The sequence below is a fragment of the Emys orbicularis genome, chromosome 20, assembly GCF_028017835.1.
Source record: "Emys orbicularis isolate rEmyOrb1 chromosome 20, rEmyOrb1.hap1, whole genome shotgun sequence".
Classification (NCBI taxonomy): domain Eukaryota; kingdom Metazoa; phylum Chordata; order Testudines; family Emydidae; genus Emys; species Emys orbicularis.
The window spans coordinates 8,775,501-8,786,399 of record NC_088702.1 but is presented as its reverse complement, the minus strand read 5'-3'; the positions used below and the strand labels follow the sequence as shown (position 1 = coordinate 8,786,399).

At 51.1% G+C, this 10,899-nt stretch overlaps 1 protein-coding gene across 1 annotated transcript; it reads right to left on the bottom strand.

The window, feature by feature from the left end:
• Nucleotides 1-3: 3 nt before the first annotated feature.
• On the bottom strand, nucleotides 4-5,221 carry VPS72 (vacuolar protein sorting 72 homolog). The gene is made up of 6 exons (XM_065420180.1): nucleotides 5,108-5,221; nucleotides 4,374-4,526; nucleotides 3,369-3,480; nucleotides 2,918-3,097; nucleotides 1,771-1,915; nucleotides 4-1,015 (listed from the first exon to the last, which is right to left on the bottom strand). Exons 1-6 carry the CDS (start codon nucleotides 5,219-5,221, stop codon nucleotides 625-627), a joined length of 1,095 nt encoding a protein of 364 aa, XP_065276252.1. The 3' UTR covers nucleotides 4-624.
• Between the last annotated feature and the right edge of the window lie 5,678 nt (nucleotides 5,222-10,899).

Here is a 10,899-nt window from a genome sequence, read left to right as displayed (position 1 = left end):
GCGTCTGTCCTGTCATTTTATTATCTTTCTAAACGGTTAAACAGGAGGCACCATTTCCGAGCTTAAAATCCATCCTGCTCCTTACAGAATAAGTGATTCCCACCCACTGCATGCCTCTGCTGGTGCACGCTGGTTTGGCTTTTGTAGGGGCTTCTGGGCGGGTTGGGCTGTGCACAGTGGTTTGTTTTTGTAGAGTCTGCTGGGAACAGCGGGCTGGACACGCTGGTTTGTTTTTCGTAGGGTGTCCCAGGAGGGACGGGCTGTGCACGCTGGTTTGTTTTTCGTAGGGTCTCCCAGGAGGGACGGGCTGTGCACGCTGGTTTGTTTTTCGTAGGGTCTCCCAGGAGAGAGGGGCTGTGCAGGCTGGTCTGTTTTTCGTAGGGTCTCCCAGGAGAGAGGGGCTGTGCAGGCTGGTCTGATCTGGTAGGACCGCTGCAGGCATTGCTTTTTTTATTAAAAAATAAAATAATAAATAAAGAGCAATGAACCACCACCCGTTTGAGTTTGAAAAACAAAAATACATAGGGAAGAAGAAGGAGGGGTGGGTCAATATTGAGCCACCCAAAGGTGCCTGTGTCCGTTTAAGAAGTTCCCTCCTGGAAAGGGAACAGACACTCCTGGGCTTTATGTGGCCGGGACGGTTTGTTTGATGATGATTTTCTGCCGGGTTGCCCGGACATTTGGATCCGTTGTGGGCGGCCCTGCCCCCAGGGCCGCAGAAGCCGCCGCATTGGGCAGCCCATGGGCAGTGATGTATTTCTTGTAGGCCTCACGGATGATTTTGAAGGCCCGGATGTTGGAGTAGGGGATGTCGGTGATGGGGTCCCGGTAGACGGCCGGCTTGTGGGTGACGGGGCAGATCTCCTTCACGGGCAGCTTGGGCTGCTTGGCCTTAGGGAAGAAGCGCTCAAAGGTCTCGTCGTCGCTGAAGGTGATGAAGGTGCGAGAGCATTTGCCAGCCGGGGAGGCAGCAGCCTGGGGAGCCTCTGCTGTTTGCTGCATGTCTTGATCCAACCTGGGGGTGGGGAGAAAACATAAGAATCAGCTCAAGCTTCAAATGCAACAGCGGGAGTAAGAACATCCAGGGCTCTGGGGATGAGGGGGTACAAGGACACCCAGGGCTTTTGGAGAGGTGCGGGGGGAGACAAAGGATATACCAGGCACTTGTGTAAAGATCTCCAGGCAACCTCTGCACAAGTCAGGGTGCAAACCCCCCACAAATCCCAGCTTGGGGCAGCAGGTTCTAGCGAAAGGAGGCATGGCCCTGCCTTGTCCAAGCCTGAGTTCTAATCCTACCAGCCCCACCCGGGATAGCCTTGGAGTACGGGAGGTGCTAGGGAGCAGCATGGGCCTGAGCTGTGTTTGAAACTCAACCTAGGTACAGGTGGGAATTCCACAACTGGCCCCTGTCCTCAGCCAGAGACTAACCCGGGCCCAAACACCTGTCGCCTCGGGCATCCAGATCACACTCGTGCTGCTAACGACAAAGAAATGGGTGGCTGTTGGGATTCAGGATCCAGTTCAGAGAAGCAGCTAAAGGCTGGGATGCCAAAGAGGACTGACTGAATGGCTGGGGTCTGCAAGATGGGGCTGACGTCTCCCACGAGCTGGCGAAGGGGAATCCCCTAAGAAGCGGGGTTGGCGCCTGCCAGCCAGAGTGCAGGAGTCAGCAGGGACAGTGAGACCTAGGAGGGAGCTGGCAGCCCATCCCGAGGGGCCGGAGTTCAAACTAGGGAGATGGGAGGAGTGAATACAACCCCCAACACCTACCCTTCCACATCCACGTTCTCCTCCTTCACCCCGAGGTCAGTGATCAGCGGCATGGTCCCCGAGTAGTAGCGGATCACCGGCCCCACGCACTTCCGCTTCTTCTGCACATGCTTCCTCTTGTCAGCTTCCAGCCGCTCGTAAGTCTCTGCAAGAGTGATTGAACCGAGGGTGTATGGAGCAGGGCTCGGAACAATGGGGCAGCTTGGAAAACACCATCAGTCAACGATTCGGCTACTGAGCCCACTCGACTGCCCTCAGAGCTCTGGGCTCTTTGCTTCACACTGGGAGGTACCACATGGAAGCACTGCAAGAGCCATTAACTGTGACTGTGACTCCAGCATTTCAGAGAGATTTGTGCCACACCAGAAGCTCTCACACTGCAGGTTGCAGGTCACCAATGGTCTGCAAACTCCTTCCTGGCGGTCTGAGAACCAAGGAGGGACACACGGGCTCCCATAAGGGGTGGCTGGTATTTGAATGAGCCAGAGAACTCCTGTGTTATGCCTATAATTCTGAACCATTCATGATGGTGAGGGGAGGTGCCTAGGCACGTCTATACATCATCCACAGAACTAATGCTTGGGTAGCATTATCCACGCTTAAAGTTGGGGAAACCGAGGCACAGAGCGGTGAAATGAATGGCCCATGGCAGAGATAGAAATAAAACCCAGAGTCCAGATTCCACCCCCACATCGCTCTAACCACTAGACTCCACTCCCCTTCAAGAACTGGGAACAGAACCCCAGAGTGCTAGCTCCAGGTCCCCTGTTCTACTACTAGATAATACACCCTTCCACAGCTGGCACTCGAACCTGGGCGTTCCGATTCCCAACCTTGTGCTCTGCCTATCAGATCATGTTGTCTCCAGTGGACCAGTACAGCCCTGACTGGTGCGCCAAGGTCCTGCTGCCAACCTGAGTGAAGAGACCGTGTGTTTCCCAGGGCCTCCCATTCAGCTGGGAGCACAAGGGCTCGGACTGCTCTAAGCCCCATTCTTACATAAGCCCCTAACCCCAGTCATGTCACTCCCTGACCCCACGCCGCTCATGTCTCTTCTTTGTGTGGCTCAATTCTGCCACTGCAGTGGGGTGAGGGCTATTGCCTGAAGACCTCACCAGCCTCTTGCCCTCCTACCCATGTCACTCACCCAGAGACCGCAGGTTAATCTCCTCTGTGATCTTGGCCTCCTCCAGCAGCTCCTCCTGCGTCAGCGGCCTGTCATAGTTCGTCCCCCCCTTCTTGCGCTTCGACTGCACCTGACGCTCCTGGACACGCAGGAAGGTCTGGCGCGTGTGCTCCGTAGTCGACTGGCGCATGTACTTGCGGCCTGTAAGCCCAAGGAGTGGGAGGGAAAGTCAGGACATTGGGTAAGGCAAGCAGAGACAGTGTAGCTACCAAGAAACCAGCAAAGCAACCCCACAATGATTCCTCCCTTTCTGTGGATCACAGCTCAGCCCAGCAGCTGTACTTGAATAACCTTGAATCAAACCTCTGCCCTGCAAATCGATGCAGCAGCTTCGAGAAAACCTTACAAACAACTGGTTTCTGCTCACCTAAAGGCAATAAATTTGACCCTAATGAGCATCAGACACACTTACTGTCTCCCACTTCATCCTGGAGTTCCAGGGGCGCAGACTTCTCCTCTCGCACCTTCTGGGAGCTGCTAGCAGCTGTATCGGGCTTCTTGGGTCTCAGGCTTTTGATGGGCTCCTAGTGGGTTCAGAAAAGAGGTGATGCAAGGAAAGATAGAACCTCCTGGGGGCTTGCTATTTAATGCTGCTTTGGAGATTCCAACCCCATTTAAATAAAGAGCCACAAGGGATTTTGGAGCTTGTTTTTGAGAGAGGGCCCCTGCCAACATAAACGCCTTTAAAAAGAAAAGTGCTTTGCCCATATTACTAGTTACACCTTTGATTACAGAAAGAACATTTTCAACCTCTGATTTACGTTGACCATTGCTGCAGTCTGTTTAGTATGGTCGGTTTCTAACCACTAGACATCACTCCCTCCAAGAGCCAGAATAGAACCCAGGAGTCCTGACTGCCTATCTCCTAGTTAAACATGAGGCCACACTCCATCCCAGAGCTGGAAATAGAACCCAGGAGTCCTGCCCAGGAGTCTGCACTCCCACTCCTGAAAGGCACTAATTGAAGATGTTTTCAAGGTTCTGCTGCTGCTCATAAACGAAACAGCCTATAAATGGAATAGCTGCCAACTCCCCGGCTACCCCCTAAACTAGATTACAATCTGGTTGTACTGAGAGTTTTGGCAGCAGCTTTCATGTGGGTCCCTCCCTCAGCCCAACACGACTATATCAGAAACAGCGGTTAGACAGCTGGTGAGTTGAGACCACTGCCCGTCATGCTGACTGTGGTTGTCTTGTTGTTTCCTTGCGTGCCTCCGTCTGCGTCCACCTGGTGTCTCCTGTCTTGTATTTCAATTGGATACTCTTTGGGGCAGAGACCATCATTTTCTTCGCTGTCCATACAACACCCAGCACACTGGAGTCCTGGTCCATGACTGGTGGGTGCTCTTAGGTGCTACCCCAATACACAACCATAGGCTGGGTCACCCAGCACCACAACCAGCTGCTCCGTCCTCACCTTGTAAGCCTTGGTGACCACCCTGCGTTTCCTCTTGGGCTCGTCATCGTCCTGGTCACTGGCCGGCTCGTCGCCCTCATCAATGTCGAAGTCCGAGTCCACTTCGTCGTCGCTGTCTGACTGGTCACCTTTGTACTCGTCATCTCCCGACTCCTGCCCGGGAGGGGGGGGGGGGCAAACAACAGTCACAGCTGAGCTGATCCCACTGCCCCTTTGGGAGTCCCACTCCCCCAGGCATGCTCCCCCCCATGGGCCCCACTGCCCCCACCCCAACACACACTGGCCCCACCACCGCTGTCCCCCAAGTGGCCCACAGCCCCCCAACTCACCCTCCACAGGGCCTTGCTGCACACTCCCCCGCCCCCCAACTCTGCTCCCCAAGGGGCCCATTTCCCCCCACGCTACCCTCTTGGGGCCCCTCACAGCCCCCCCCCCAGGGGCACTGCTCCCCTCCCACAGCTCCATCTCCCAGCCCCCACCCAGCCCCCTACAGTTCCCCCTGGGCCACTACCCCTCCCGGGCCCCCTCACAGCCCCCCCGGGCCACTGCTCCCCCCCACAGCCCCCCCCCTCAGCCTCTCACAGCCCCCCCGGGCCACTGCTCCCCCCCAGCCCCCCCTCAGCCTCTCACAGCCCCCCCGGGCCACTGCTCCCCCCCACAGCCCCCCCTCAGCCTCTCCCAGCCCCCCCGGGCCACTGCTCCCCCCCCAGCCCCCCCTCAGCCTCTCCCCCCACCTCCGTGAAGCCCCCGTAGGTGGTCTGGTAGAACTCATCCTCCTCGGCATTCAGCAGCCCCGCCAGCCGGTTCCCCGCCGTGCGGCGCGGCGCCCTGCCCCCCGCCAGGCTCATCCCGCTCCGCCGCCGCTGAGCCAGCGAGCGACTGCTCCGGCCTGGCCCAGGGGAGAGCGAGCGCACGCCGAGACAAATCACCCCGTCCCGGCTCGGAGCGCCGAGAGATCGAGGCGGGAGGAGCGGCCAGGGAAGAACGATCGAGCACTGAGAGATCGATGGAAGATGGGAGGAGCTTGAGGGAGGGCCTGCCCACCTGTCTTCCCTATATCAGGGCTGTCCCTACCCTTCCCCCCAGTCACAATACCCCCCACAGCTACTCCTGATCTCCCCTACAACAGGGTTTTATAGGGGGGGTCTCCCCTCCACATGCTGACCCAGATCAGCCCTACTTAGCTTGTGAGAGTTATCCAAGCATCCAGCCCAAGGCCCCACGGGGGGCAGCAACTTTTGCCCCTGTGAGAATCCCACTGGAAACCAGCCCCCTGCCATTAGCAATTCTCACCACAGAGACAAGTGACTTCCTGCCACCACAATGACTGGAGACTTGGGACACTGTTGCCAGCCCCCAGCACTCAACAGTCATAGTCAGCTCCACCCCCCAAAAACATCACAAGACTAGCTTAAAAATCATGATAATATCAAAATAATCCATTATTGGCTGTCTGGTTTTTGAGACTTAAGACGTTGTGATTTCCAGCTTTTCTCTGCAGCCATGAGGGCTAGAAACCGACTGTAATGAGCTAGGGCAGGTGAAACTTTGTTATGGGATGAGTCAAAAGGGTGAATAAGTTGCCCATTTAAGCCAGTTGTAAGAGACTGTTAAGGGGACACACTTAAAACAAAGCCTACTAAAGTCTGCCTAGGGACCAGCAGCACTTATTGAGTTCAACTGGGTATTGGGGGGGAAGGGAACACACAGAAACTGAGACCAGACAGAGGAGAGAACTAGAAACTAACCTGCAGGAATGAGCAACTGAAAGCATGTGGCTGACCCCAGAAGAAACCTGGGGAGAGTTTTTTTGGGTCAGGAGTGCAGGCTGAAAAGCATGTGGTTGGTGCTGTGAGCAACGGAAGTTGTTTCTTGCTATTTGATTCCCTCTGCATTCAGAGGCACAGAACTTTGTGCATTCCTTGTAAATAAGCAAAACTGCATCACAGAAATACCTAGCTCCAATTTCTGCTCCCCACGGGGCCCCAAGCGGTGACTAGCAAGTTTGGTCAAAAGGGGCAACACTGGCCTTTTTAAAAAAAAAAAAATGAAAGCTGAGATTCTCTGTTATGTAATCACCTAACTCCAGCAAGTGGGGCTTTCAGAAAAACACCAGATGCTGCAAGGCTTGACATAAAATACCATTGAGATCAGTGCAGCAGCAAGAACGATAAAGGCAAGAGTTGGCAACACTGCTGGTGGGATGATACAAAATGGGGGCCCCTCATGATCCAACAAATCATTAACAGAGCACAAAGAGACACAGCAAAAACTCCCCCTCTCATACTGTGCCTCATTGGTTACACCTGTACGAAGTAAGCATAAAACACTGCTGTCCCAATTTGATTGCACTTCACACTCGCTTGGCACAGATGTCTATGGTGAGCTTGAGAGAATCAAGTAGCTGGAATGAGCAGGTGTAACTCCACTGACCAAACCTGGCCTTCTGCTTCAGACCTGGGCCAAGAGAACATAGAGATCATCTCAGACAGTCTGTTGAAGCAATCTGGCAAGTTGCCTAATTATTTTGAGAGCAGTTGTGACCTGATACCAGCTAGTGTTACTGATTGTTTATACCTGCCTCACTAGATTTCCCTGATGTGCTCGTGGTTTTTGCTTTGGAACTGTATCTTGGGGATAAAGACTGAAATCAAAACAGGAGCTGCTTAGAACCAGCTCCGCTGATTGATATCTCCCGTTTTCCCTTTTCCTTGTTTTATTGTTGCTAAAGCTGTTTGCATTGAAACAGGATCATTCACGAGAATTCTTTGCCCTGCCATGGTGCCTTCCATCTAAAGATCTCAAAACACTGTACAAACATTAATTCATTATCTCAGCCCTCCCAATCCCAGGAGGTAACTCAGCTGTGGGGATCCAACCAATAAAGCAAACCTCAGCCCAAACCACTGAGTTTGGATGCAGGACTATGAATCAGCCTCTGTTTTTGTTGTTTTTGCTGTTTTAATCTGAGTTCAGTCTTCCTAAAAAGTTGTGGGAAACTTTCAAGGAAGCTGATTTGAGTCTGACGTTTGGCACAAAAACAGGTTTCACATCTTCATCTTTCAAGGCCAGAGGGGACCTTTGTGATCATCGAGTCTGACCTCCTGGATTACACAGCCAGAGAACTTCCCCAACATAATTCCTAGAGCAGAGCTTTTAGAAAAACATCCAATCTTGATTAAAAAGTTGCCAGTGATAGGGAATCCACCATGACCCTTGGTAAATTTTAAGTGGTGTCAAAACCAATCTTCCCCTTCTGATATCAAAATTCCCCTGCAGCCCAACTGTGATGGCACAAACAGGTTTCTGACCGCCAGTGGGAAATAAGACCAATGGGCAGATGTATCCCAATTTAAGGAACAAAGACCCACAGGCCAAATTCACCCTGGGTGTAAATATACACAATCCCACTGAAGTCAATAGCAGTTGCACCCACTAACACAAGAGATTAATTTGGTCCACAAAGAAAAATAAACCAAATCTCAGATCTCAGCAGAATTGTCTCTGCTGAGGAAGTTTTCAAAAATTTCCACAAGGCATGACTTTATCATGGTGCATTCATTTCTGATCTCCTAACATGATTAACTAATCTTTGTTATAAATCTAGATTTATAATATGTCTGGAAGAAACTGACCATACTGAGCTGAAAATGCATGATTAACAAATTATCAGCTGATCAGCTTTGTTGCTAAAATATGTACTGAGAATCTAACTCCTTCTGCTTAGTTTAATTTGGAACCTACAGTTTTTTTCACACCATAGGAAGTTCCATGGCATTTTGCTAAAAGGTCATTTTAAAGGTCTGTTAAGCAGAGAAAACTTTGGCATCTGCGGCCATGTCTACACTACACAATTATGATGACCTAATGTCAGCATACAGCCACCGCAGTTGTTGAAGCGCTTGTGTGTGTGCACACTTGGCTCCTTGTGTCGGTGGTGTGTGTCATCACCAGGAGCGCTTGTACCAACTGTATTGCCAGTGTGGGGCATTGTGAAAGCCAGTAACAGTTGACATAAGTATTGCAGTGTCTACACTAACACTGCGTCGACCTAATTACATCGACCGTGACGCTGCTGGAGGGGGGTTCAAAAGAGGATGGAGCTCGGCTGTTCTCAGTGGTGGCAGATGACAGAACAAGGAGCAATGGTCTCAAGTTGCAGAGGGGGAAGTCTAGGTTGGATATTAGGAAACACTATTTCACTAGGAGGGTGGTGAAGCACTGGAATGCGTTACCTAGGGAGGTGGTGGAGTCTCCTTCCTTGGAGGTTTTTAAGGCCCGGCTTGACAAAGCCCTGGCTGGGATGATTTAGTTGGGAATTGGTCCTGCTTTGAGCAGGGGGTTGGACTAGATGACCTCCTGAGGTCCCTTCCAACCCTGATATTCTATGATTCTATGATTCTATGTTACTAAATCGGCATAGAGAGCATGAATTTAAAGGAAGACACTTCCACAGCTAGGTCGACACAAGGCAGCTTACGTCGACCTAACCATGTAGTATAGACCAGGCCTAAATCTAACCTGACTTGCCTGGGTTTCAGCTAGTTTCAGGTTTGCTGGAGTCAGTAGCTCCTCCTAGTGTAAGTGGCAAGAAATAACATTTGGAGATTGTATCATACGCTCATTCCATCCTACCTATCTGATCTCACGTCCAATCTACTCCTCACTGCCCTTTCAAATTTCATCTCTCTCAGGTTTGATTGACGGTTACCCTGCATTGGAACCAGGGCTGGCTCCAGGGGTTTGGCCACCCCAAGCGGCCAAAAAAAAAAAAAAAAAGCCGCGATCGCAATCGCGATCTGCGGCGGCAATTCGGCGGAAGGTCCTTCGCTCCGAGCAGGAGTGAGGGACCGTCTGCCGAATTGCCGCCGAACAGCTGGACGTGCCGCCCCTCTCCGGCGTGGCCGCCCCAAGCACCTGCTTGCCAAGCTGGTGCCTGGAGCCGGCCCTGATTGGAACGGTATCATTTTAAACCTGCTTTGCACTGATGTAAATGACAACACAACACTCAAGACAATGGGGAATCAGGCTTAGAGTGCAGAGCGTGCATGTGTTTGGTTGCTTGCATTCGTGGGAACGTATAACCCAGGAGTGATAACAATGGAGGAACTGCTTGAGGCAGGGAATTCAGCAACAGAGAGGGCGTGCTATGGCCCTAACCAATACCCCAGGGTCACCCGCCCTGCTCGGAAACATGTCTGCTACGTGGCAGAGAGTGCAGCTCCAGAATAGGCCTTAAGAGCCATCAGCGGACCTACAAATAATTTGAAATAGACAATCCATGAAAGACAATCATCCTCAACTTCAAGGGATTCCCGACGAAGATGATGATGAATGTAAAATAAATAAATCACAAGAATTATCTAGCTATCTCCATACATACATATCTGTCCACGTAGGGTCTTATACAAGTTTTTTGAACACAATGAGGTTTGCAAAAAATAAAGCCCTCTCTGGAACTGTCTCTTCTCCCTTGCCTCTAGGAGCTTAATCCAAAACCCACTGAAGTCAATGTGAATCTGAATCATCAAAGGCAGAAGTGGAAAAGACCTATTAGATTATCCAGTCCATCTCCCTGAGACCAGGGAAAGTTTGTTCTCTATGGTACATTTTCAAATACTTTGTCTAGTCTAGTTTTAAAAGTCCCCCATGCAATCCAAGAACTTATTGATGTTTGTAATGTTTGTAAACCATCTGTCTATCTCCAGAACAGGTACAGCACACTCTATGGTCATTGATGCTCCCACTACAATAGCAGGGGTCATAATCCAAGTGTCCTGGCCAAATTCCAATTTAAGCCATAACATCTTCGCGTCCTGTTCTAAATTGGTGCACAGTGTTGCTGTGTACTGTTAAACAGCTGCTGTGTTCCACCCCAGAGGTGGCTGCATATGAATGGTGGAAGAAGCGACTCCTGTATGCCCAGTCTTGCTGTAATTTGTAAAGGGCTTTGGGACTCTTCTGAATGAACAAAACTATAGCAAGCTAAAATAATTATCTATCTATCATTTACAGGGAAACCTGGACTATCCAAACGGGAACTGTAATTTCAGCAAATCAATTTCAATCACACTTCTCAAAAAATAAAATTCTGGTTTGGACGACATTTCCAAATTTCAGAGTATGTCTACACTGCTGATGATAAAGCTCAACTGCTAGGAGAGAGCTCCCCTCCGTGAGAGGAATAGCTACCAGCGCTGGGAGCGCAGCTGCCAGCGCTGGGAGCACGGCTCCCAACACTGTAGCACCGTCTACACTGCCACTTTACAGCGCTGAAACTTGCATCGTTCAGGGGGGTGTTTCTTCACACCCCTAAGCGAAGAAAGTTTCAGCACTGTGTCAGTGTAGACAAGACCTCAGATAATCCAAATTTCAGATAATTGGAGTTGGGATCATCAGAGTTTACTTGTGTTCTGGGGCACTCACCACTGTAGTATTCAAAGCCAACAGTGAAAACTTGTAAGAAGACTCGGTCCTTGCCCTGAAGAACTTGCTATCTAAATACACAATGTACAAATGGAGAATA